Here is a 25,827-nt window from a genome sequence, read left to right on the forward strand (position 1 = left end):
CTCCCACGTGCCAAGTGGGCCCCAGCAGATGTTGTTGCTGCTTTCTGGCTTCTGATTAGAAAAGTGAGCAGCGGACCCAAGTCAGTATAAAAGCTAACGTGAGCGCCCCAAATCGTTCATATGTCCCTGGACAGGCATTAGGAAAGATGCATTACTTGCGATGGGTGCTATTGGGGCTTGTGAGTGCTGGCATCGGTGCAGAATCCTTTGCGGAACAGAACCTGTTGGAATGGTGGCATCGCAGCAATTTCGGATACGAGGTGCTGACACATGCACTGAATGGGAGCAGCATTATCTCTCCTTCGGATGACGATTCGAACTGCATGTGGTACCTCGAACAAGTGTTAAAGGGAGCAGTTGAAAACAAACTGGAAGATCTACGGGGTAGAGTAGAAGTAAAAAGTAGTAATTATCTGTTTCTAACGATTTTGTCGCCATTTTTCTTTAGTACTTGATGCCTGGGGGAAGCTGCCCAGCGGCTTGCTCTACGGCCACCTTGTGGATATGGGCAATTATGAGTCGTGTCTCCTAGGGAATACGAACAGCGATACAAAGTATTGCCTCGCAAGCATCCATTTTGACATGCCACTGCCATCGGCGGCTCTCAACTCCCTCTCTCTCCGCATCGGCACTTGCATACCAGCTTTATGCAGCGCCAGACTGCTCAACATATGGCTAAATGACTATGTGAATTGGCTGATGGAGCAGCGCACGACCCAAATAACCACACTGGTTGATGAATCAAACTGTGCTGTTGCTCGCAAGGCGCCGATGACAGGGCTGGATTGGTTTGCTGTGTAAGTATGTAGGGCTAAGGGCAGGGATCATCTCATCCTAAAATGGAAAGAGCCAAGGTCTCAAAAGCTAGGGAATGTTTTAGAAACAGTGATCGTATTATAAAAACGGCTAGGAGAGCACACACAATGATGATGGGGCACATCACAGGCTATTAAAGTGGGGTAAACAAGGGAGAACGCTGCAGTCGAGCAAGCCCGACAGTGAAATACCCTGTACCCAGGTAAACTTCCGACACTAAGGTATATGCGCCTCTAGCAGAAGCAAAAGCAAGAATAAGAGCGAACTTGATGCTGCATCTTGTGGGCGTAGTACCGGAGTGAAATTGTTTCGCTAATAATAATAATTCTTTGCATTAACCAATTTAGATGAAATTTTAAAATAAAGTAGATAACTGCACATAGATGGCGTACGTAAAGTTTTAGCTTTTGAAATGTGGACAGTATTGACGAAATTCTGTATAGTGGGAAGGGGCAAATTCCAAAAAATAAAATAAACTCGTCATTTCTCGGACCTAGGAGAATCTGGATACCAACTTTGGTTATTCTAGCTTTTATAGTTTCTGAGATCCTTGCGTTCATCCAGACAGACGGATGGGCGAACATGTCTACATCGATTTCTCTCGTCATGCTGATCAAGAATATTTATACTTTATGGGGTCGGAGTTGCTTCCTTCTGCCTGTTACATATTTTGCACAAACCTAATATACTCTTTTTACCGTACGGGTACAGGGTATAAAAATGTCTAACTACGTCTTTACTGCCATCAACGGTTCATCTTCTCTGATCCTGTTACCTAATTGACTGCGTTTGTATTGCTAGTCAAACTAATTAAAAATATATTTCAGAGCTTTACTAATATTTTTCGGCTGCCTTGTGTTGTTTAGCACCATACTGGACTATAGCAATTGTAAGGCTGTTAGACAATGCGATACTTGCTTGATTTAATTAAATATTATACCCACTTGCCCTAGTTCCATTGCCTTGGCTAAGCGCCTTTGCATTGCGACCGAATCTTCAACAGCTGCAGCATATATATCGTGGGTCCTCAAATGTCGTTTATTGTCTAAACGGCATTCGGTGTCTGACCATTATTTGGATCATCTTTGGACACGGCTTTATGTTTATGCTGATCTTACCCAATATCAATAGCTACAAGATAGTTGGCTGGGCCCAGACACCCTTCTCCATGCTGCTGCAGAGCGGCTCCACTGCAGTGGACACTTTTTTTATGCTCAGCGGCATGTTGCTGGTCTTGGTGTCGATGCGTGAGTTGGATCGGTAAGTGTGGGTGAGTTATTATATGTACCTTAAACATCAATCGACTTTGATCTTCTTCAATATCTGCAGCAACGCGGGCAAATTGAATGTGCCGCTCATGTATTTGCATCGCCTGGTCCGTTTGACCCCCGTCCTAGCCGTGGCTGTGCTGCTCTTCGTCACGCTCTTCCCGCGCCTAGACAGCGGACCATTGTGGCAGGAGATGACCAGTTCGTACCAGCTGTGCAAGTCCACTTGGTGGGCCACACTGCTCTATGTGCAGAACTATGCCGCGCCAGGACGCATGGTATGCATCTTTCGCTCCTTTCAAATTACAATATGCTTCATTGTTTCAATTACGGATTTGCAGTGCCTGGGCCACAGCTGGTATTTGGCTGTGGACATGCAGCTCTACATATTATCGCCACTATTGCTGCTGCCCTTGTGGCACTGGCGTCGCAAAGCGGTGGCAGGTATTGTGGTAATCATATTGCTGCTTTCTGCCTGCGTCTTCAGCATCGTTATGCTTAACGGATTGGTTGTCTTCAATCGCGACGGGTGAGTTTGAGGAGTTTAGCCTCTCCTGTGTGTGCTCGAGTATTCCATATCCAACAGAAATTTGGGCGCAGATAGCGTAGAGATGCGTAAGATCTACTACACGACTCACGTGCGCGCCACGCCGTGGCTGATTGGCCTGCTCTTCGGATATTTCCTGCACAGCGAGCGGAGCCGCATCCGTCGCCGTTGCTCCAAGTGGCTGGTGCTCTGCCTTTGGTTATTGGCGATGGCCCTACTCTGCGTCGTGATCTTTGGCGTCTTTCCATACACACAACCCAATATGGCAGAAATGACACCGTTGGCTGGGGCCTTTTATTTATGCTGCAGTCGCATAGCCTGGTCGCTGGCCCTGTGCTGGATTATCTGGGCTTGCCAAAACGGCTATGGTGGCATCATTAACTCGCTTCTCTCCTGGTCCCTCTGGCAGCCACTTTCAAAGCTCTCCTATTGCATGTACATTTGGCATCTGCTTGTGGAGACGGCGCATGCGGGTCGCATCCAGAACACCGTTCACTTCTCTAACTACGATGGGGTGAGTAGTGAGCAACTAATCGAAGGAGATTCGGAGAATGGAACTGCCGCTTCTTACAGATACTGAATTTCTGGTCGCATTTTGGTATCACGCTGCTCTTTTCATTACTGATGTATTTGGCCGTTGAGTCGCCTTTGGTGCGTCTCGAGCTGCAGTTTTTAGGAACCAATCTCAGAGAAAACCCGAAGACCACGAGCATATCCACACCGCCAACAGTTTCCAGACAAAATCTAGTAGCCGCTGCCTAGAACTAATTCAAACTGGCAAGATTGTTCTTCACTAATGTCTTTTATTGTAAAGATGCATGTAGAAAGGCATATCGATACATCGCAACGAAACTTCAATTTGTAGAATCCGTTCAAAAAAGGGAGCAGCTCGTCGGCTTTAATGAGTTCTGGTTCTGGCTACACCATTTAGGTGTGAAATTAAAATGTTATATATTTATTACGTTCGTTAAGACTAGAATTCGGTTTAACAATGTACATACGTTTAAATACATACATATGTACATACATACATATATACATACAATAGGAACATATAAATTGCGGCTGCGTGACCGAACGGTATGTACAAACACAATCATGTATACGCGCGACATATTAATATATATATGTACAAGTATTTATATATGCACATCATAAATATGGTAGTAAAAAAATAAATAAGTAAATGTCTATATATATCGACTACTTATAATCGATTTTCACAAAGCTGTGAGTGTTGCCACAAAAGCATCCATAATTATTCAATAGTTGTACGGTTTTAAAGAGCTTTGCATTTTTGTTTTAATATTGAACTGAGCAAAGCTGTCCAAAAATCATAATTGTAAGGCGTTCTAATATACACATATTTATCAAATTGATTAATTTTATACATATATGTACATCTAACACGCCTAATTTAGTTTGTTACACGGTAGATTGATTCCAGAAACAACCGTGTAAAAAAAGACAGTACGAGTAGGTGATTGGTTCCTTATCTCTAAAGAAATATACAATATGCAATTTTTATACTCTGTACATGAAATGTACAAGAGTATATTAGGTTTGCGGGAGCTGAAAAATGTAACAGGCAGAAGGAGGAGTGGCAGACCCCACAAAGTATATATATTCTTGATCAGCATGACGAGACGAGTCGATCTAGCCCTGTCTGTCTGTCTGTCCGTCTGTCCGTCCGTATGAACACCTGGATCTCGGAGACTATAAGAGATAGAGACACCAAATTTTGCACAAAGATGCGTTATGTGTGTATTCTATACGAGTTTGTTTTATTTTTTTTTGATTTTCCCCCCCACTTCCCCCCTATGGGGGTTTTCCCGATTTTCCATTCGTATAATCGCCTATATCTCGGAGACTATAAGACCTAGGAACACCAAATTTTAGTCCCAGATGCCTTATGTGAATACGCAGAAAATGTATATTTTGGAATTCCCCTCCCTCCCCCCTCTACCCCGCAAATCGTAACTCCCGTAATTCTTGGAATTTCGAACTAAAATTTTGGAAATACCTCCAGTTGGTTATTATGTGTCCGTATGTTTCCGTTCATTATGTCCGTGTCCGTTCATTATGATAGACCGATTTAACAAGAAGTTATAGCCATAAATATATTTGCTGATGCAGCGCTGCTGCAGCGCTGCTCAAGCGCTGCCCGCGGCTGTTGTTGATGTTGCTGTTTGGTTGACTGCGAAAATGCTTACACAGACACGAATAGATGCGCATAGGCATACATACACTCACACAGACGCAATTGCTATGTAAATGTGCAATTATACACCCTTTACGTGAGTTCGAATACCGAGAGAGGTAAAATCGATCAAATTTTTTTTTTATTTTCTTAATTTTTTTATTTTCTATAATTATTGTAAACATATGTACAGAGTATTTCAAAGTCGGGACACCCGACTTTAGCTTTTTTACTTGTTGATTTTCAAACCGTGTAAAATCAGAATTAGGTGTATATTTTATGATCCATAAGCTTTTGTTTCGGCATAGTGTACATTTGCAGCTGTTGCTAAAATTCGAATTTGGGGAATTAATGGTAAAACAACTCGATTTTCAACACCTAGAAATCGAAGTTGATTAATTTATACATACCAATCAAATTCAATGTCTTCAAAAACTGACATTCATAACTTCAATGTCACTGATGACCAATTGGTGTTAAAGTTGCCGATGGTTCAATAATTTTATCCAAGAAAAAAATTTAAGTAATAAAATTGTAGCTGGAAGAATTGTTCAAATTATTTCAATTCGTTTCAATGTTTATCGAAAAGAAAGTATAAATATTAATACAGTAACTATTACAACAATTCTATTGAAATAGAAGAACTATTTTGAAGAAATAAATTAGCTTATGTAGACATTAGTTTTCCAATCCAAGTAAAATACTTCACAAATAAAGCTTCAGCCCATTGCACTAATTAGTTGACTGTATCTTATATACAAGAATTTGCCAATCATATTTCATTTCAGTTTTACATAACTTTTTGCACAGCATTTTAAATTAGTAATTATAGAAACAAGCAAGTTATATATTGAGTGCCATTTGTAATCAAAATCACTAAAATCAATTATTATTCTTTATAAAATTTATGGGATGAAGCCAACAAATTTTGATGAAAATTTTATATTAAACATTTTTTTAATTATGAGCTTGGATCTCTACCATGCTATACTACCAAAGGAGTAGCCTGGGAATGTTGGGATGGGGCAGCGAGAATCGATCCTCCTATATAAGAACCTTCATATTTAAAAAAAATGAACAACAATTTTAATTTATTTCACAATGTTTTTAGTTAGGTGTGGAGCCTAAGGAGAATTATAAAAAACGATGTATGGCAGCCACATTGCACCGCTTTAAGATTATGTACATATACCCTTTAGTATGGATTTTAAATGAAAACTAGCAGGGTGTGTAGTTTTCGATGCTCCAACGAAGTCGCTTTAGTAACGTGAAATGTAAATTTAGTCCGCATGAAAACATTGTCACGTGTAACGAATCTCCGCAGTTTCTTTAAACGTCACAGCTATGTACATACATATATGTACATGTAGAGCATACATACATACATATATCGATATTAGTATATTTTTGGTAGACTAGTTTGGTGTATTTGTTTCCTATGTTTTGTGCCGGCTCAGTATATTACTGGGCCCCAAAAGGTTCACACACATACATATACATATCATACTCATATCTAAAGATAGACTTGTTGACTTTTGATAATTTATGATGCATAAACGAAATATATATGTGTTTAAGATTTATCCTTTACGATAACTTGCAATTACAGTGAATTAGTTAAGACTCTTGTGAATGATGTCTACAAAGCAAAAGTTCGAGGAGTTCCTTTGAAATGTTCATCAGGAAGGAATGATCTGTCTGGCTTTTCAGACATTGTCAAACTGTCGATAAACATGACATTTTATCTAGAAAGCTATCGAGATGACTGTTTAAGAAATCATGTGTTCCACGAACAGTCAATCAAATTCATCATAAGTTAGCTGTGCAAATATTTAGTTGATTTTGTGCTAGAAACTATTTTTCTGTATTTTCTGAAATACAAGTGACACAACTTTTCGTAAAGTTGGTATTATCTTAGCGAAATTTGTACCTGATTCTTAATACGTTAAATACATATACAAAGCTCAATATTTACTTGGGCCTTTCGGTCTCTTCCGTGGTCCGGAGACTTACTAACATAACAGGTAATCGTACATTAGATATATTTACATATACAAATACATATTTATTTATTGATACGAACAGTGTTGTGATCAGCCATGGAAAACATTGCGCTGGAAATCTTTCCTTTCATTGCATTTCCTTTTTTAATGTGTTTTTGGTCTCACTTCTTTCGTCGCATATTCTCGCGGGAAGAATGAACCAACCACATTAATTATTAATCAAAATATGATTGGCATATTTTTCTTGGTGACAAGATTTTCAAAAGTTTCCATCAAATGAAATACGCATTTCCTTAAATCACATATGCCATGAGCCTTTAGTCAGATGTCAAACATACGGGCCAATAAAAAATACAGCACAGCTCATTCGACGCTCAGATTTCATTTAGTCAACACGCGAAGCTAAAAAATAAATTATTAAAATAGATCAATTAAAAAATAGAAAAGTGATGAAATGGTGAAAAATTAGTAAAGTGTTGCTGTTGTAGACAAGGAAAGTGTGTAGGTAAGTCCTCACTCTTAAAGCTGATTGAATATCCACAAATTTCAAGACTTTCGCATGCACGTGGCAATAGAGCTCAATCGAGATATACTCCCTCCTATTATTCAGTTCCTTTTGGGTTTTGCTTTGATCATCTAATCGACGTAGCACGATTCTTCTTATTCCGTAATGTAGAAAAGTGGGGCAACACACTTTCAAGAACAAAATTATTTGCCTAGTATATACATACTATATGTATGTAGTAGAGTAAAGTTGTTGAAATCAGATGGATAAGCATTCATATTTCTGAGAGTACAGTACTCCTACCTAGTACGTCACATTCATTCATTTGTCTGGGGAGCGACACGTCAGTAAAAATTAGGAAATACAATGAAGTAATACTAAAAGCAAGGGTTTACATCAGTGGAAATTTTGTTGTTGTGTTCAAGCTACAATTGAGAAACGTTCATAATAATTATATTGCTGTGGCTTTTCATGTCTATAAATTGTTTGGGGGCAATGGATATGGATAGGAAGACATCTGCCTGTTGTATATGTGTGTATCTTCCAAGAAGGTCTCTTCATTAGCATTCGATAGTCATTAGCCGGTCACATAGCGGCAACCATAACTGGACCCTTCAAACTCGACCTATCCTGCGGTGTGCTTTGAAAAGGGGATCAAAAAGAAATCAACGACCTTTACGCATTTATGGAAACTCAAATTTAAGTGGGGGCCTTCAAATGAAACAAAAAACAGAGGCCTCGCTTTAGTGGGCGGACTTATCGGGATTGCAGTTGATGGTTGGTGCCATGGCGGGGGATGGGCGTGGTAGTTGGCCTGTTCTGGGCGGTTGCTGTCTTGGACAGCTCAATTTTCAGGCATTTGGCCTGGCTCTGGTTTATGACGTTTTATGGCTTGTTGCCTTTTTCAGTTTCTGCACAATTACAGCGAGCATATTTTCGCTGTTCCTCCCCACTGCCGCACTGCCCGACCGCCGGATAGCTTGACTACCCAACTGCCCGATGGTGTTTATTTTTTTTTTTTATGTATTTGGGTCAGCGGGACCACGCACTCATTATCGCTCTTTTTTACTTCTATATGTTCTAAAGCATTGACGACGGCTCATTGCCTTTTGTTGCTGTCTGCAGCCACCGAAACACCCACCCACCCACGCTTTTGGGAAAAAGTTGATGAGGCTGCGTGTCTTTTGATTACGCTATACCTCACTTGCAGCCTAACACCCGCCCATTCCTCCTACAATTGTTCACTGACACACTGTGGGCCATTCTGTCCATTTACCCCAATAAATTGCATCTTTTTGTTGGCCTTTTCCATGACTGCTCATAAGATATCCTTGATACAAGTTTAGTGGCGATACACTTTTTGGGAGCAAGTGAAAGGGCCACAAAATACGTCTAGCCCTAGGAAATATGAGCTTTATTTTTTGTTTGATCCACCGCTACATAGTATCGTCAATACTGGGCACAAATACGATGCTAATTTAACGTAATGTCTTCATTCATTTCTGGATCGGTTAGTTGTTAGTAAAGCAAATACAGCTGTGAGTCGCAGTTCTTTTTGTTACTTTTGATTTTATTTTTTGTCGACAAACAGAATCTTGGCATAGGAAAAACAATATAAAAGATCTTAGATAACCTTATAAGCTAGGAAAAATCAAATTGGAAAATGGTGCATGCCAGGCATGATTATTTCAAGCCGTCGCAGCTTTTTTTGGCCTTTTTTTACATTGTCGTAGTCACGATCAGTGAGCCCAGCATCCTTGAGCAGCCTTAAGAGTGTTTTTTTTGCCTCACGACACTTAAACAATTTAAAATTTAGCACTGGAGTTAATTTGGAAATTCCAGAGCGCACAGCACAAGGAAAAAACGTTAGAAGCGACTCAGAAAAATAACGTCTGGAGCAGCAATAAGCAATAACTGTAACGAAATATTTCAGAGAGCGAAAAGCAACAACAAAATGTGCCTGGGAGATTATACACAAGCAAACACTCTCACACACACACGCACACACACACGCTGCAAAACGAACTTGGAAACAAGGGCACAAACAACAAACACGGCTGTGACGACGCGTGAATAAAATAAATAAAAGAAACCAACTGTAGTGCACACCTGATAAGAAAGCCATAATTGTTCGCAGGCTTACGGCTCAGGCAGAGAATTCGATAATTCGAAGTATTTCATGAGCCATTTTGATCGCTAAAGCAAATACAATTTTAAGAGCACTCAAAGAAATGCGTTAAACTCTCTCTCTCTCTCTCTCCCTCTCTCCCTCTCAACTGAACTTTTTCTTCTTTGTTCAGAAAATTACTCGAGTGTAGCATTCTCTTCTCTTTAAATTAGCATTCGTTTCTAGCTCAGCCTGCCTAGGTCAGTTTGATGTGGGCAGATAATCAGCAGGAGCTGGGTGCTTTGTTAATCTTAACACTCCCACACACGGCATTTACTCTCTATCTATCTCTACTACTCCAACATTTTCTTTCAGAACACACTAAGACTATTTCTCGGCTTCATCACTACTTATTTAAGTTAGTTCTCTGATCGATCTTTTTCACTTTGGCGATCATTGTGGTCAGTTAGAAACAAGTTGGACTAATTCGCTGGTCTATCACTATAGGTAAGTGCTTTTATTTCCCTCTAGTATATTTATTTGCATTATTATTCAATAGACATCTTCTGCGAAATTTGAAACGTAAATAGTTAGTTAAATAGTCCTATCCATTGCAAGAATGCAACAATCCTTAGGAAAGGCTCTTAAAATGTGCCACAGTTCCCAGTTTTAATTCATAATTTTCTTGGACTCCAATCTTTACTGCTCATCATCATTATATGTATTTAAATTCATCTTCTCTAATTGCTGCTAATACCTATATTTGTATATTTTATGCTCTTTCTTTTACCCCAGACGGATACAACTCCATACGGAGGTCAGTGAAAGCCAAAGTTTAATGATTCTGTATTAATCCTATTTAAACATTTACATTCCGTAATCTGACGATATAAATGTAAGTAGTGTAAGTGCATTTAATTCTTCAAGTCATACTGACTTTTCATTATTAAAAGCCCAGTCATTATCCTTATTACTTTTGCGTTATAACCTACGTCTTAATACATGTTTTTTGATGTTTTACGTGCAGGTGGAAAACTTTACATTATTAATTTCTTCAATAAGCCTGGTTCAGAAACATTTGCCTTTGAGTGTATAGGTTTATTATTCCAGCATAGATACCGGAATACTTATGTAAAGCCCTCATTGACTTGTGGTTTCTGGATAATAAATTAACTGTAAGTATTTTCATTAAACAATAACATTATTGTCATTCTTTTTTTATACATATAATATAATTTATTCATGACTAATATTGTTTACTTTTTATCAACAGGTGGAAACATATTTATCAACATAGAACGGCAATTAATAATCCAGACTTTATCATCTTCTGAAACTGCGGAGAAACTTGAGTGAAGTGTATTGATTTGACAGCTGTAAGTATTTGAATTATTAGTATTATCACTTTTTAATTTTTATCCGACATAATAGGTCAATATTTGTGCTAGTTTCCATCTATTATTTCCACTTAATTTCAATTTTTCCCAGCTTTATGGCTAAACTGTCACATTGTGCGGTAGTCGCGACATAATAAGCAGCTGTGCCGACATTTTGCTAAAGCTCCTTATTCTCAATGTTGTCGTCATTACAGGCGCTCATAAACATTGATGACAGTTGGGCGCTGCAGTCAACTCGGTCCGCTCCATTTTGTCCGCCCCCCACTGCCAATGTTGGGCGGCCGTTGATTGCAGACACTTCGGGGCAACGCGCATTGATTGATTTCAGTGCGGCGGCGCTCTTTAAATCGGGGGAGGACTCGTAAAACGTAAATTGAGCGCAGGCAACGGGCAACTTAGTTTTCCTCACCACTATAATAAAGTGTCTTTAATGCATGTATATGCGGGTGTCGGAGTGTGTCTGTGTGTGTGTGTGACTGTGGGGGCCCACTGTCAAAGCCTCTCATCACTCAGCGCCGCAATGGCTGCCATTAATCAAACCGCTCGCAACAACAAAGACAGCAGTTGTCGGCGAGGGGCGTTAGGGGAGGAGGGCTGCGCCAAATATATGTACTACGAGCATATACTTGGATGTATGTAAGTATATAAAAGGAGCATACTATACAAGGAAAATGATATCGTCTCTTTGGTTTTTATTGCATTTATCACTCCAAATGGTTGGTGAGATGGGGCCCCCGGCCCTACTCCTTTCATGAGAGAAGAGACACATTGTTCGACAAGGTCAAACAGTGCCCTTGGTTCTATGTAATTATGGACGAAGTACAAAACAAAAACGGCAGTAGCGAAACAAAAAAATGAAACACCAGAAGAGAAAAAACTGATGCAGTGATTGATGTAACATTGTCCAGCAGCTGTGGGCTGTTAGTGGCCAACTGATTTATGCACTTGAACAAATTGACTTGCGCGACACTACGATGATGGAGTACCCCGTCGTCTGTCCCTATCCGAATTGTCTGCTCCTCCAGCCACCAACCCAGCCCTTTTTTCGTGCTTGCATCAAAATCCAATTATAAACATGTTGCAGTGGCAAACGTTCTTGTTGTAGTTGTAGTTGTTACTGCGCTAGCTGGCTCTCAACTTTGGTGATTAATCACATCAGCAGCATCCCAGCAACAGGAGCATCGAGGGCCTTTGCTGCAGGGCCGCGCTGCATTCCACTCGCTCTACCTCTCTCCGTGTTGCGTTGTTTGATGCGTCAGGGTACTGCAGCAGCATTAGCTTTTTGTCTAAGCTGCCAGTTGTGGCTGTGATAGCTATTTTGTAATAAGCCTGAAATTGGCTTTGCATTTCAATTAAATTTCTTTTGTGTTTTTTGATTTGCCTGCATTAACTCCTTCATTTCATTTCATATTTAAAAAAAGAAGTAGAAAATGTCAGCCCATAGAGTAAATGGAAGAGTGATGTTTTAATACCACTTTCTGCATTAAAAATGTTGATTGAATGGGCAAAGAATCAGTTTTTGTTTACATTTATATCTATAGTTAAATGCGATGGTTATTTTTATTTAATTCCTATCTAGAAATTAGAACAGAACAGCGCTGGAACAGGTTAGGTTACGAATCACATAATTGTATGCCACGAGTACAATTCAGCCACGTGCTCCGATATTTGACTCCTGTGTGCCCAACCGATGCCTTTGAGCTACCCTTTGGCTGCCAACAGCACAGCTGGCGCCTCGCCAATTTGGTAATCAAATTTCGTGTTTATTTGCACTTGCGATCTGCGGACTCATACACACATACCATATACTCTATATACTCGTACACACGTGATATGTAAGAGTTCGGGATGCAAAGCAATGCATACAAATATTTCTTCTTTTGTTTTCATCATCATCATTCATGCAGCAAACAAGGAACCGAGGCAGCACTCGGACATCCAATCAATCAGCTGGCTAAGCTATTAGATACGAGTAGTTGCCAAAGGCAACAGCAAAATGTTTGCACAAAGCATCGCCATTGTTGATGCGGATGCTGATGCTGATGCTGTTGGTGTTAGTCTTGTGGTTGTGGTTGTTCCTGCTGCGCGCTTGTGACTCGTATCTCTTACGCTGCCCCAATAGCGGGAAAGCGCAGTCAAAGTTTTTACTGCAAACAATTTCAACAGGCATAGAATGGATGGATGGACAGGCAGGCAGGCAGGCAGGCAAACAGACCCAACCAGATAGGGAGTCGATGGCTTGTCAGGCAGTTGAAATATATATCCTCAACTTGAGTGTGAAATGTTTGTGGTGCGAGATAGTTTTACTTTATAGCCTAAGCAAAGCAAAGGCAAGCAAAGCATGTCCGTCATTTATGGGATTTATTGATGAAATTTAAAGTTTTAATAGCTTCAACTTTTTTGTTTCTAGAGTAACTAGTCCGAAAAAGGCATAAAAGACTTTCGTCAGTCTGTCTCAGCTTCTGGATTTCTTACGCTGATCATGCTTATAAATAAATAAATTTTATAAGTGCGTTATGCTTTGCCAACTATTTTATGAAAAGTGTGCACCTGTTTTACCATAAAATTGAGAGTATTTATTGGTTTACTATGTATTGTTATTTATGACCTGGACATTTTGTTGACCCTCACATTTCGCGCTAGTACTGTCTCTTCTACAGCTTGATGTGTCTACAGCAAAACTAATTATCACTTTCGTTGTGGTTGGCACAGACTATTAAAGTTTGACTTTTCAACGTTATAATAGCGCTTCGGGTTTTATCATTAGACTTAATATAGTAGTTGTAGTTTTTGGCAATGTAACTCGGAAAAAGTTATACTGAATATGGACTGTAATAGAAAGTTCGTGCAAGCTTTAACTACGAATCGGGAAACAAGTGACCCAAACACGACTACTAATTGTGCATGTCTTTCGCCTCTAACGAAAATATGCTTATCATATTTACCATTTATTCTAGTTGTGCTCCCATATAATTGGATATTTTTCCCGATTATAATAGGCTCGGCAGTGCAGGAGGTCCTACTGCTTTCCTCAATACGCTTTTAAATTTCATGAAAATAAAGTTGAGTGACTCTGAACCCAAAACAAGCCCTTTTTAAAATTAAAAAAAAGTTGGAGGAACACGCGGCTCCTGGCTTTAAGGTCTCACATTTCATTTCATCATTCTGCCATCTCCCCGTTTCCACCAATGTTGGGTGGTCGTAATGTCAATTTAATTCGTGAACTGCAATCACTGCCACCTTAATGGACACATAAATGTCAGAAATTTATTCGAGTGCGCTAACAAATTGGTTTCATATAAAATTCTGATTTACTTTTATGAGCGAAGGAGGGCGAGTCAAGAAATGCAGCAATTAAAGTGATCACTCATCAGGGAGCGGACGAGACGAAACGTATACTATACTCGTACTGCTGAATATTATATGATGGCAGACACAGAACCATCCGCCCAGCATACACACAGCACAAGCAAAAACAATCGCAGCTCCTTGCGTCCTTGATGCTGCAGAATTCCACGTTGATACACAATACATAAGCAAGCACTACACATACGAATGCATGCCCCTCGGATGCATGTGTGTGTTTGCTGTCGTAAATTGGGAACCACGTTGCCGACGACATGCGGAGGTTTCCGCTGGGCCCAAAGCGCAACGCCTGCTTCCGCCATCTCTTCCTTGCAATGCCATCTAAAGTTGCTCGTCTCTGTCTCTGTCGTCCTCCCTTTGTCTTGCGGCACGTGTGGATGTGCATGTCTGTCTGCGCGAAGCTGTGAAATTTCATTGGAATGTCTCTCAGCGGACAAATCAAAGATAACGAAGCTGAACGAAGAGCGGCGTTAAAATTGAAAAGGCAGCAACAGCAACAACGATTACAACAACAGCCACAACAACAGTTTGTTTCGACGCCTTCACTTTTTGTCAAGTCACCTGCAAAGCAGCGAAGAATGAAAAATATCGTAGCATACCAACAGGCGCGCGCATAAAGCAATTAAGTTAGATTTTTTATTAAATGGCCGAAATGGCCGCAAGGCCCTGAGCACAGCAGCAACATAAATTTCAACGTTTTCAAGACGACAGTTAATGAGGCAGTCATTTAATGTGTGACGCAGCCAAACAACAACAATAAATACAAATCGGGTTTGAAGCAGTGTCAGCTAAATACATATACATATGTATATAGTATATATGTGTATACATATATACACCCTTCACTGCAGCAAGCACTTTATTGCTCCAAGGTCATGGCCTTTGTACTATAAAGCCTTCTGCCTCCGTGCTATCCTGTTTTTCATTAGAAAGCAATTTCTACTTATTTTGCATTTTGACATTCGCAGTCAACCATATAAATCATATCGTTTCTGCGACAGCTTTGGGATATACTATATCTAGTAAGTATATAGTAATTGACAGACCGGAATGCAGTCATTTTGTTCTTCTGAACAATAAAGCATTCAAAAATGCGCTCGCAAAAGCCGCGTAACTTTTTAAAAACCATCAGAATAATAACTTACAGAACAATTTTCATCATTCCTTTTCACCAGTAGTTGGGACAATGACTAACTTAATTTTGTTGGGAGCAGTTTGGCGGGCAGCTCTCCTAGCTCTCTGTGGTTGTCGAGCCTTGATGGGTGCTCTCTAGAGGGGTCCTAGTGGGGTGTTTGACCAGCATGTGACATGAAAATTGGCGCCTCGGCTGCGGCCAATCAATTTTGTTGGCATTGCCAATGCCATTGCCGTTGACATCAAATCGCAGGCCGCACATTGTGCACGAATTTGCATAAATTTTATACACAACAGTTGGTCAAGGAAGTGTCTTTACGTGATGAATAAAATCTGTTTTCCATCTTTATGATACGATGCCTAGATTTATGGATTTCTACATGTATATTATTTTATTTTGTTTAACAAGAAGAAGAATTCTGTCGATATAAATTTGTCGCTTTATTTTAATTGAAATATCAGTTCATATCAAATATGGACATTCGGAATTGGTGTACATAGAAACCTCTTATTTTAAATTTGAATACAAAAATAACCGAAGAAAAGTGATGGATAATACTTTCCAATGTCTGGACCTTACGCAAATGAATGATTACTTCTTAAAAAAAGAGTAATAGAGCTAAAACATCGATGTTAGAATGGAACATGTCTCAGTCAGGAATGAATGTAATATTGTTTTTTAATAGCTTTGTATGAATATCAATAAATAACCGTTTTGGGCACATTTTATTCCTTCATTCTGTAGGTACTTATTTGCAGGAAAAATGGACAACTGCATTTTGTTCGTCATGTGAAAACACTTACTTGACAAACTGTGCTTTTTTTTTTTTGAATGGGCCAAAACGCAAGCCCGAACGATGAATAAATTAATTTTGCATAGATATGCAAATTTCAACATGGACATTCGTAGTTTTTGTTTTTAACCTTTTTCAGACCGTTTTCGAGTATTTATTGATATCCTTAGCTGTTTAGTTTAACGAGGCAACTTAAATTTTCATCAATTTTGGTATTTATTCGCAGGCCGTTAATTGAAACGACATGGCTGATCCAGAGAAATTTGAGGAAATGTCTGGTCTTCTCACGCCTACGACTACCCCTACCTCCACGCCCACTCCCACGCCTGAGGTGGTGCCACCGAAAGAGGATGAGCAAGCTAGAAAGAATAGGGAGCAAGAGGAGAAGGATCTCGATGCTGAAGTCGAGGAGGCACTTCGAGCTGTCGATATAGTCCTGGGTGACAAACTGTATTGGGGTCCAAGGCGCCCAGGGGAGTCACGAGAGGTATATGAAAAGCGTGTTAAAGCTCTTTTGGACTTGAACTTAAAATTGGAGACAATATTGGTACGCGATAGGAACAAAGGCAAGAGCATGAAAGACCGTGTGCGAGAGGCAATCATAGCGGAAAAAAGGAGGCTCGAAATGAAGTGTAAGGAAAGTCCGGACACAAAAACGGAGTTAAAAAGCGAGTCGCAGCCAGAAGCAAACGCTGGGCCGAAGCCAATGGCTGTATCACCGGAGCCGGAGGTTGCTGCTGTTCTTCTGCCTAAGCTTGAGAATATGGAGGAGGAGCAGCAGGAGCAGCCAGAGGTGCAGATTAAAGTGGAACAAAGTCCGGAAAATCTTTCCCCACATGGGCAAAAGCGTAAAATAGATGTCAAAATAGAGGAGATAGCTCTGGAGCAGCTTAAAAAGGAGCCAGAAAATAATATGCAGTTGGTTCCCTTCAAGCGTCCACGGCACCGTAGCACATCTCCATCGTCCATTTCACATTACTCTGGCGACCTAAGCCGCAAATTTAGCCGCCGCTACTCGCCTGGTGGCTCTTTGCGTTCCCTTACACGACGCCGGTCGCTCAGCCCTCAGATCTATTCGCGCAGCCCACAGTGCCACTTTAGGCGCGTCTCTGACTCCGAGAGTCCTAACCGCGTGAGCGTAAAGTACCGTCTGGGCTATCGTCCTTGTGAATCTGTGTATCAGAATCAGCCCCCGCAGCCACGCGGCTATCAACGTTACCCGCGCCGTCAACGCTTCGCCAACAACTATCAGCTTGTGCGTCCAATTCCCATGATGCCACGACCGATGGAACCACCTGTATTCTTCCCACCACCACGTCACCCCTTCTGCCCATACCCGGGATACCCATCGATGCAGCAAGATCTTGCTCTGGAGGTAATGAACGCTGGTTTTATAGGCTTCCCCCCCACGTGGATGCCGGCGATGTCACCACAGCAATTGGTGGCCCCATTGCACCTAATGCAAGCAATGCCACCGTGTCCGCTATCGCCTGGTGTAACGCAGGAGGTGGCCCCCGATTCGGAAGATGAGTATGAGGCGGATATTGAGAAGGTACGGAAGCTGCGCAAAGAGGCCCGTTGCAAGGAGCTGATAAACCAGTTGAATGCTGAGAAGGCTCGCTACGCGGCGAATCAGGAACGCATTGCTAGATTGATTGCTTCCGGAAAGTTGCCTGCGGATGTCCTGAAAGAGCCAAAAGCTGACCGCCAGTCAGAGCAGCCTGCACAGTCGCAGCCGTCAGCGCAGCCCCTAGAGTCGACTCTTGAGTCGCAGCAGCCAAAACAGCCGCAACAGCCAAAGCAGTCGCAGCTTTCGCAGAGTCGATCAGAATCAGCAGAGAGAGCTGAGAAATTCATTGAAAAAATGAGGGCTAAGGAGGTTCAAAAACATGGCGAAGCCGCTACCAATGGAGGAGGAGTTTTTCGCAGCCGCAGTCAAAGCTGCGAGAAAAGCAACTCGCACGACCACTTCAAAAGCCGACATGCTCATCATGGATATAGTCGCGATCATGCTCATGGAAATCTACAATATAATCATGGTCGTGGCAATGGTCCTCATGGCCACAATCATGGCCAGGGGGGTCAGTTTGGAAATTCTCCAGGTCAACGCGGTAGAAATTATCGCAGTCGTTCGCCAGCTTTTAGGCGCCTAGATAGTCAGCGCGATTACAGTAACAACAATCAAATGGAAAATCGTCGCTTTAATCGCAACTATCGCTTCGACTTCAACAATAACGGTTACAATAATCGCTTCAACAACAACAACAACAACAGCAACACTGGCTATAACAACGGCTTTTCCAATCAATACAACAATAACAACAACAACCGCTTCAACGAGGACAATCGCAATTATAATCGCAATTATAACCGCTTTAGTAACAACAATCGTGCCCAACACTACGAAAATCCCAACCGCAATGGTCAATATTTTGAGAATCGCATCAATAATGCCCCTTACAACAATAATCATCGCAACAATAACAACAATCCCAGCCGTTTTGCCTACAAACAACGCGAGGAGATTTCACACCGGAATTGGTACCGCGATGATGAAGGTGAGGATGCGCTCCCAAATGGTACTAGGCTAAGGAAATAGGATTTAAGACTTGAGGATATCAAGGGGCATGAAACGAATAATGAATTAGTTGAATGCACCGTCATCTCGGAGCATGTCTCATTATTTGAATGCTTTCTTGCGCCAATCTTGACAATCGTAGCTAAAGTCGTTTATGAAGAGACAGTCCCTGAACGGCAGATATAGATAAGATCAGATTAAAGTTATAAGTAGCTATACACTACTTTCATTCAACTAATAATTAATTAGGGGATTCCAGATGTGATAAAATCACTCTTTCAGTCATTGGCACTATTTCTCGCTTAGCATAGTAAGTAGTTGTCTTCGCATATCAAGATGTGTATAATCAGGATGAGAATCACTTTTATATTCAATTGTCGAACGATGTATTTTGGATTTAGTCCCAAATTTGTAGAGACAATCACAAGGAACTGTAAAAAACAATTGAATTGAACGTTGTGTGGAAATACCTTCCGACTTATTAAGTTATGTTTTCTATTTTCCATTGCAGGCAATTACGTCATTAGGAATCAGCAAAAAGGCGAGCGCAAGAATCGCTAGACAGAGCCAGAAAGACTGGAAGACAGGAAGAGAGTAGTAATCACATTTCTATTCAAATCTGGACCTTGGCATCGTTACTCGCTGAGCCACATAATCAACTATTTTCTGAAATGTGTTGCTCTCTACTTTCCTTGATTCTTATCATTAATGTAATTACCAAAAAAAACGTTTTTTTATTTAAATATTTTACTGCTACTATTAAAAATTAATGAATAATTCTAAATCGATTAATAAATGTTTTTACATAACATTTTTCTTTTTCAAATCTTGTTTTGTCTGGCTACCCAGAGACTACGTACAACTAGTTTGGTGGTTTCTTGTTGGCTGTGTTGCCCCAATGCTTCAGTGTTTATGTTGTCGGTGGCAGGCCACTCCTGGTTTCCGCCTTTAACATGTCAGACCAAGTGGTCGCTGTTGCTGTTGTTGCTGCTGAAGATGATGAACATCTTCATAATGACGTTCAAATGTACACCATTAGTTAGGTACGCACATACACACAACACCCACACACATTCGAATGTATACTACATGCTTGTGCGTCACACTCTCCACATTCCTTGCAGCAGTCACGCAAAAGTTCCTTCTGCCTTGTGCCCTGTACTATGTGGCCAGCCACAATTCATGAGCAGCGACCCATCTTTCATAGCTCTGACAACAACAACAACAACAACCTCAGCAGCTTCAGCATCAGCGTTGCAATTTCAACAGAGAACAGGATATTAAATGTGGCTAACACTTACTCACACTCACACTCCCACACACAGGGCACACACGCAGACCAGCCACATCCAAATGGACTTGCTCATTATGACAACAAAATCCATGCATTCAACTGGGCTGGACTGGACTCGACTCGAGTTCCCGTACTCGATGAAATCAACGGGCTCTACTATATAAGTAGTTGATGCTGTGTTTGCAACTTCAAGTCAGTGGCTCGTTATTTTTGTTATTTATCACGTGAGCTCAACATAGTGAGTTGCGATGAAACCAAAATATTTTACAGATCCCATCACCAAGATGTTCTAGCTATGGCTTGACTATCAGATTCAATATTTACGTATATCTTCGATTTTAAGTTGACGCTTCTTTCTTCTTCTTTTATTCAAAACAATATTGTAATTAAATAAATATAATAAAACAAATAATATAAGATATTACTTTTCTCCCTTCTAGATGCATTTTAGCATTATATTTTATTTAAAGTATAACACTTTCTTATCTTGAATCAGGAGGTTTCTTGCTTAGGTAGATTTGAATGTGCCACATAAACCATACGTACCTTTTCTGTACAATTTGTAAAAACCTTTAAATTTAGATGAAATGACATAATATAATATCTATATTTATTTACTTTATACTTCTTTTATACGATATCTGAGCTAATTGGTATTATTCACGAAGCTGCACGCAGTCCTGTTAGTTTCTACTGAACAGCGGGCTGCTGTTAATTTTGTTGCAATTTTCTCAGCATCTTGGCAGCAAGAGAAACAGACTCAGAAACAGCAAGTTGATTTGTGGACAAGGTCACACTGGGTCCTGGGTGTATGGCATATGTACATACATACATATATACTGTATATTCAGCTGGAACTCCTTCCACACACTGGTGGAGCGACTCGTATTTCTGCTGCTGCTGCATGAATTGCCATTTGAGTGCCAAGAGCTGAAATGCTTGCTGCAACATCATAAATCCACATGCAGGCTGAACTCATCGGCCAGCAATAGGAGCAGCAACCAACGCCACAATTTTCAACACTCGCCCATACTTGGCAACACTTGGCCACACTTAACGGCGACATCGCTATTTTTATGGCACAGTCTTTGTCAGCACTTTGCGCCACGCTTGGCCATTTTGTAAAATTGTTTATTGGCCATCAACAGCATAATCACTTAACGTCCACGACGCTCGGCATCGAGCCGGCCTGCCAGTCCACAGACCACAGTCAATGGTCAAGCGTCTTTCATTTTATTGAGCATATGCATGTTCTTGTTCGTATGAAAGTATAGTACATAAATATATACTCTTATATATGTATGTGTGTGCCTCGATATACCCTGCAGAAACCGGAAGACTGAACTTTTCAATCAAGCCAACAAATATAAATACTTTCGGCAATTAGAGTACTTGACCGTAAATAAATAAAACTAAAAGCCCTCCGACTTTTCTTTTGTGATACACATAATTCATATTTGATAAATAACGAATTGTAGGGTATTCAGGTAAGCAGTACTGCAGGGCAAATGGAACATACTCGTATAAACATGCATCTATCCATGCATACTTAAATTCTATCTTTTCATGTCTGCTGCATGTGGCAAGTTCTGTCCACCCTTTAGCCTGTCCAGTATTATAAATGTATCCCAAGGGCAGCTTTTACCAAAGGGTAAATGCACGATGCATTTAAAAAATAACTTATGCATATGAACAATGAAAAAACTTCAACAAATCCAACTCAGATTCATTTTAAGGCGAAATAATGCGTCATAATAATGAACGTGTGTTCGACTTTATATGGTAAAATTTTTTCTAGAGCCCGCCCCTGCCCCCTCCTGCCTACGCCCTTGAATGTATCTCATAAAATGTTCGCTTTGGCTTCAAATTGCCATTTTATATGCATCTTGGCTTTTAAATTGTACACAACTAGGAGAGCAAAGCAGGCCAAAGATTTAACTAAAATAAATAGTAAATAGTTGGAAGAGCCTAAAGTAAGATTCTCTATGTGGAGCTTTAAATATAAGGCCTTTTAGAAATGCTCTCTACACAAATATTCAAAATGGTTTGAAGGATTGCAACGATTATTTCAAATTAATTTTACACAAAAATCAATTGTAGGTAATTATGTAGATGGTCTGAAATTTTTAAAGGGCATTCGATTTCTTATACTTATATGACAATATTTCTTCATACCGCAATTCCTATCGGGAAATTCGTTGGAACGCTTTTGCGTCGTTGTTTTGTTTTTTCCAATTTATTCCAGTGCATACTCGTACTCTTATGTTGGCCTTTCTATAGCTATGTATCACTAACCAGGCTCTAAATCATGAAGTCCGATTTGCTTACTTTGTAGATGAAAGTGTGATTTATAGAAAAGTGCGATTACTGTAATATTAAATAATATTTTTATTTAAATGAAATTCCAAATGTATATAATTGTTTGTAATTAACTTTTCAATAATCATGTGTATATAGGTATGAATATTACTTGTTCGTTAACATGTATAGGCATATGTATATAATTGTTTATGATCTGGCTTTGTAAATAAGAGTATTATTAATACGTACATATACATATATGTAACTAGAAGTTCCCAACAGCTTAACATAAGTAGTTTGTATGTAGTACTTATCGTTTGTATACATAAATGTACATATGTAAATATTTTGTAATGCGCTCGGCAAATTTCAACAGTAGGTATAGTATAGTATATTTTGATAAACAAGTATGTATAAAGTATGTAGAGCACACAATAAGCTTTAACAATTGTATTGTTCATTTCGCACTTTCGCTTAAAATAAAAAAAAAAAATCTATGCCAATTTCCAGATATACGTACATTTGCATTCTGTTTACTTTAGTTCTGTTGTGTTTAGTACATGTGTGTAGCTTAGTTGTTCCACATTATTTTTTGAATTAGATTTAAGTTGACTTTTTACACAGATTGCCTTAAAGTACATTAAGTTAAGATAGTTTGGATGGCTTGGTCAACTGCAAAATGGTTGCAAAGTTGCCGATACAATTTGGTATAGTCTAAAAAATATTGTGTGTTAGTTATGGTACTCGTGTGTGTCAACCGATCCGGGGGTTGAGGGTTTTAAAGCTTTCGTTAGTTGTTGTTTATTATTTCTTTCCACTTGCCTCTTTGTAGTAGTTAAAAAGTTGGTCGAAGCTTAGCACAACTACTACTTACAATAGATACTTAACGATATATATACTCGTACGTGCAATACTCGTATGTGTAGGAGTTCGATTAGTAATAGATAGTTAAAAGGGTTATAGCGCTAAGTAATGAGGTCTAAGCATCAAATTGAGCTGCGAAAACCTGGTATTTAAGCTAAATCATTCCCACGCACTACAACAAATGCTGTTGCAAGCTCGGAAGAGATAAAAAGATAAAAAGTAACAATACCAAGGTAGCCTCACACTCACACACACACACACACATATATGTGCATATGTGTAGGTAAGAGTCGGGTTTGTTTGCTTGCCACAACCTGAAGCTATGCAATGATATTTGCATATTCGCAATAAAAAGATGCCAGGACGCACGTTTCGTTAAAAATGCAAATGTGAGCTGCACATGCCTTGAATGACTTGCAGGCAAACAAAACAACTTTCTATTGAATTATCGTTGGCCTTGAGTCTTCCTAGAAATTACTCATACCACTCGCACATACGCACACACACACACACACATACATATATATACATGCACACAAAGCATACGAATTCGTATCTTCTCACATTTTAAATTAAATTATCTGTCTAGTTTTAAGGAAAATCGATAGGGTCATAGAAATAGGGAACAATCGTAAGTTCATTTCGTAGTGTTTCTTAAAAACAAAAGTTGTATAGGTAATTGTTAAAATTCTGTAGCCCAAAATCTTGAGCAGTGGTCCCCAAAATCGAATCTGCCTGAACGAAAAACGAATATATGAGCATATTATTCTCTTTTCGCTTGCAACGCGATTGATACGATTAACGTTTGTAGGCCCTTGTCTAGATTATATGAAAAGAATTACTATTTGAAAATATAGTATGATGAAAAGCTCGGACGAAGATCTTTCTCATCTATTTATGTTAAGTATTACTCGTATGCAAATAAAAATACCTACAGATCTTGTACAGTTCGTCTGTAACAATAAGGAACTGTGTTTCACTCCAGCAACTTACATCAAAATACATTTTAATTTGAGACCATTGCTAGTTTAAAAAATAATAACACAAAATTTGGCTAATTCTCGAAACTTTTCTACAATAATTTCCCATTCAGAAGTAACAAAGAATTTTAAATTAAAAATAAAAACAGCAAACCTTTGGTGTTTCCATAATTATAATGCAAATTATTTGGTCTTTTTTTGAGATTAGCCTTGATTTGGAAAACTGTAAGACAAACCCTTTGAAACTGAAATAGAAACAGGCTTTTTAGCAAACACCTATTTAACTTTTATTTGGAAACATGGCCATAACATAAGAACTTGGTTAGAACAAAAATGACAACTACAAGAGATGATCCTGTATGTGGACATGTGTATGTAATATGCACATGAAATACTATTTATTATTATTCTTTATTCTTGTATTAGTAAATACGCCTTGGTATATACTTGTAAGTATGTAAGTAAAAACTATTTGTAATAGCTGGAAAGCGCAACAATTGAGTAGAAAAGAGCTAAGACGCTACTTTAGTTTAAAATATATAGAGAGTGAAATCGATAGACAGATAGATAGATATTAGTAGTAGAAATTTAATTATATCAAATACTAGCAGAAACTATAGCAAATTCAGGCACCGATATTTGCTCGCATCGGACGCGCATAAAATTGACTTTTAAAATGACATTTGGAGCTGGCCATTAGCAGATGCTGATAATGATGCTCGGCCAACTAGATATTCCATTATTCAACGAGTTGCCCGAGCATCCACACACACACACACACATACACATAGAGAGGCCAACAGGATAGAATTCTGTGTGTGTATGTGGAGGTGGATGGTGCGTTAGTTAAGTTATGAGTTATATGCGAATAAGTGTTGTAAATAGTTGCAATTGGACAGTGTTGTTCCTCAGATCGTTAACAGTTTTTCAATCCATTACCAATGGCTTGTGCACATCATCGCTATCATCATTGTAATCATCTGCATTATCATCATTGTTCAATCGCTCAATCGCTCACTTGTACAAAACATACGCACACACACGCACTTATGCTTACCGGCTTAATAAGCTACTTACTTATAAGTAAACACATACAATACAATACAATACAATACAATACGATCAATATAGTAGTGGTACGAGTGTATATACTACTCTCACAAAAAAATATATGTGCTATTACATATGTACTCGTATGTGTTTTGTAGAGCTCTTTGGGCTCCTAAACTTGCTCGGCACTCTCGTCCAACACCATCGAGTGCAGATCCATGGCTGAGCGTGTCTTACGTGGTGGTTTTGGCATCAAAAAGTGACTGGTACTGGCGCCAACGAACACTGAGTTCTGTCGGGGCCTTGAGACGTGCGAGATGTGTGAGGCGTAGCCTGAAAGTAGGCAACAAAAAATAGTAGTAATAAAGGCAAACGAAACGCTGCCTCATTGTTGCTCATTAGAACGACAACAATAACCAAGTAAGCGTAAATGTCAACTTGCACACACGCACACACAACAGATACGCATCGTCAGTCTAATTGTTTGACATACACAAACACACACAACCACATACGAGGGTTCCTTGTTACATACACGGACACGCTTCTGCCTGCACGGGAAATGTGCGCTTAAATGTGCATATACATGCGAGTAGTCAGTCAGTAGACTGGTTTTCAGTTAC

At 39.6% G+C, this 25,827-nt stretch overlaps 3 protein-coding genes across 5 annotated transcripts in view; 2 read left to right on the forward strand and 1 right to left on the reverse strand.

Annotated features, from left to right (window-relative positions):
- Positions 1-146: 146 nt before the first annotated feature.
- LOC115626961 (nose resistant to fluoxetine protein 6) lies at positions 147-3,688 on the forward strand. Its single transcript, XM_030522476.1, has 8 exons — positions 147-384; positions 449-797; positions 1,644-1,705; positions 1,770-2,076; positions 2,146-2,362; positions 2,426-2,613; positions 2,671-3,145; positions 3,205-3,688. The coding sequence occupies exons 1-8, from the start codon at positions 147-149 to the stop codon at positions 3,391-3,393; spliced, it is 2,025 nt and encodes a 674-aa protein (XP_030378336.1). The 3' UTR covers positions 3,394-3,688.
- A 3,582-nt stretch (positions 3,689-7,270) lies between these two features.
- LOC115626851 lies at positions 7,271-19,503 on the forward strand. 3 transcript variants are annotated; one of them, XM_030522350.1, is made up of 7 exons: positions 7,271-7,339; positions 9,822-9,953; positions 10,242-10,350; positions 10,474-10,621; positions 10,720-10,822; positions 16,364-18,695; positions 19,227-19,503. In XM_030522350.1, exons 6-7 carry the CDS (start codon positions 16,382-16,384, stop codon positions 19,274-19,276), a joined length of 2,364 nt encoding a protein of 787 aa, XP_030378210.1. In that variant the 5' UTR covers positions 7,271-7,339; positions 9,822-9,953; positions 10,242-10,350; positions 10,474-10,621; positions 10,720-10,822; positions 16,364-16,381; the 3' UTR covers positions 19,277-19,503. The 3 variants fall into 3 exon arrangements, with proteins under 3 accessions (XP_030378210.1, XP_030378209.1, XP_030378211.1); XM_030522349.1 differs by having other exon boundaries at positions 10,242-10,341; XM_030522351.1 differs by lacking the exon at positions 7,271-7,339 and having other exon boundaries at positions 9,909-9,953; positions 10,242-10,263.
- Positions 19,504-24,521: 5,018 nt separating this feature from the next.
- The window catches only part of LOC115626875, a 66,910-nt gene continuing 65,604 nt past the window's right edge, over positions 24,522-25,827 (reverse strand). Inside the window, exon 6 of the mRNA XM_030522386.1 lies at positions 24,522-25,537. Coding sequence (XP_030378246.1) covers positions 25,377-25,537 — 161 coding nt within the window. The 3' untranslated portion in view covers positions 24,522-25,376. The remainder of the gene's footprint in view (positions 25,538-25,827) is intronic.

This window comes from Scaptodrosophila lebanonensis, unplaced genomic scaffold, assembly GCF_003285725.1.
Source record: "Scaptodrosophila lebanonensis strain 11010-0011.00,11010-0021.00 unplaced genomic scaffold, SlebRS2 tig00000089-arrow-pilon, whole genome shotgun sequence".
NCBI classification, from domain to species: Eukaryota; Metazoa; Arthropoda; class Insecta; order Diptera; family Drosophilidae; genus Scaptodrosophila; species Scaptodrosophila lebanonensis.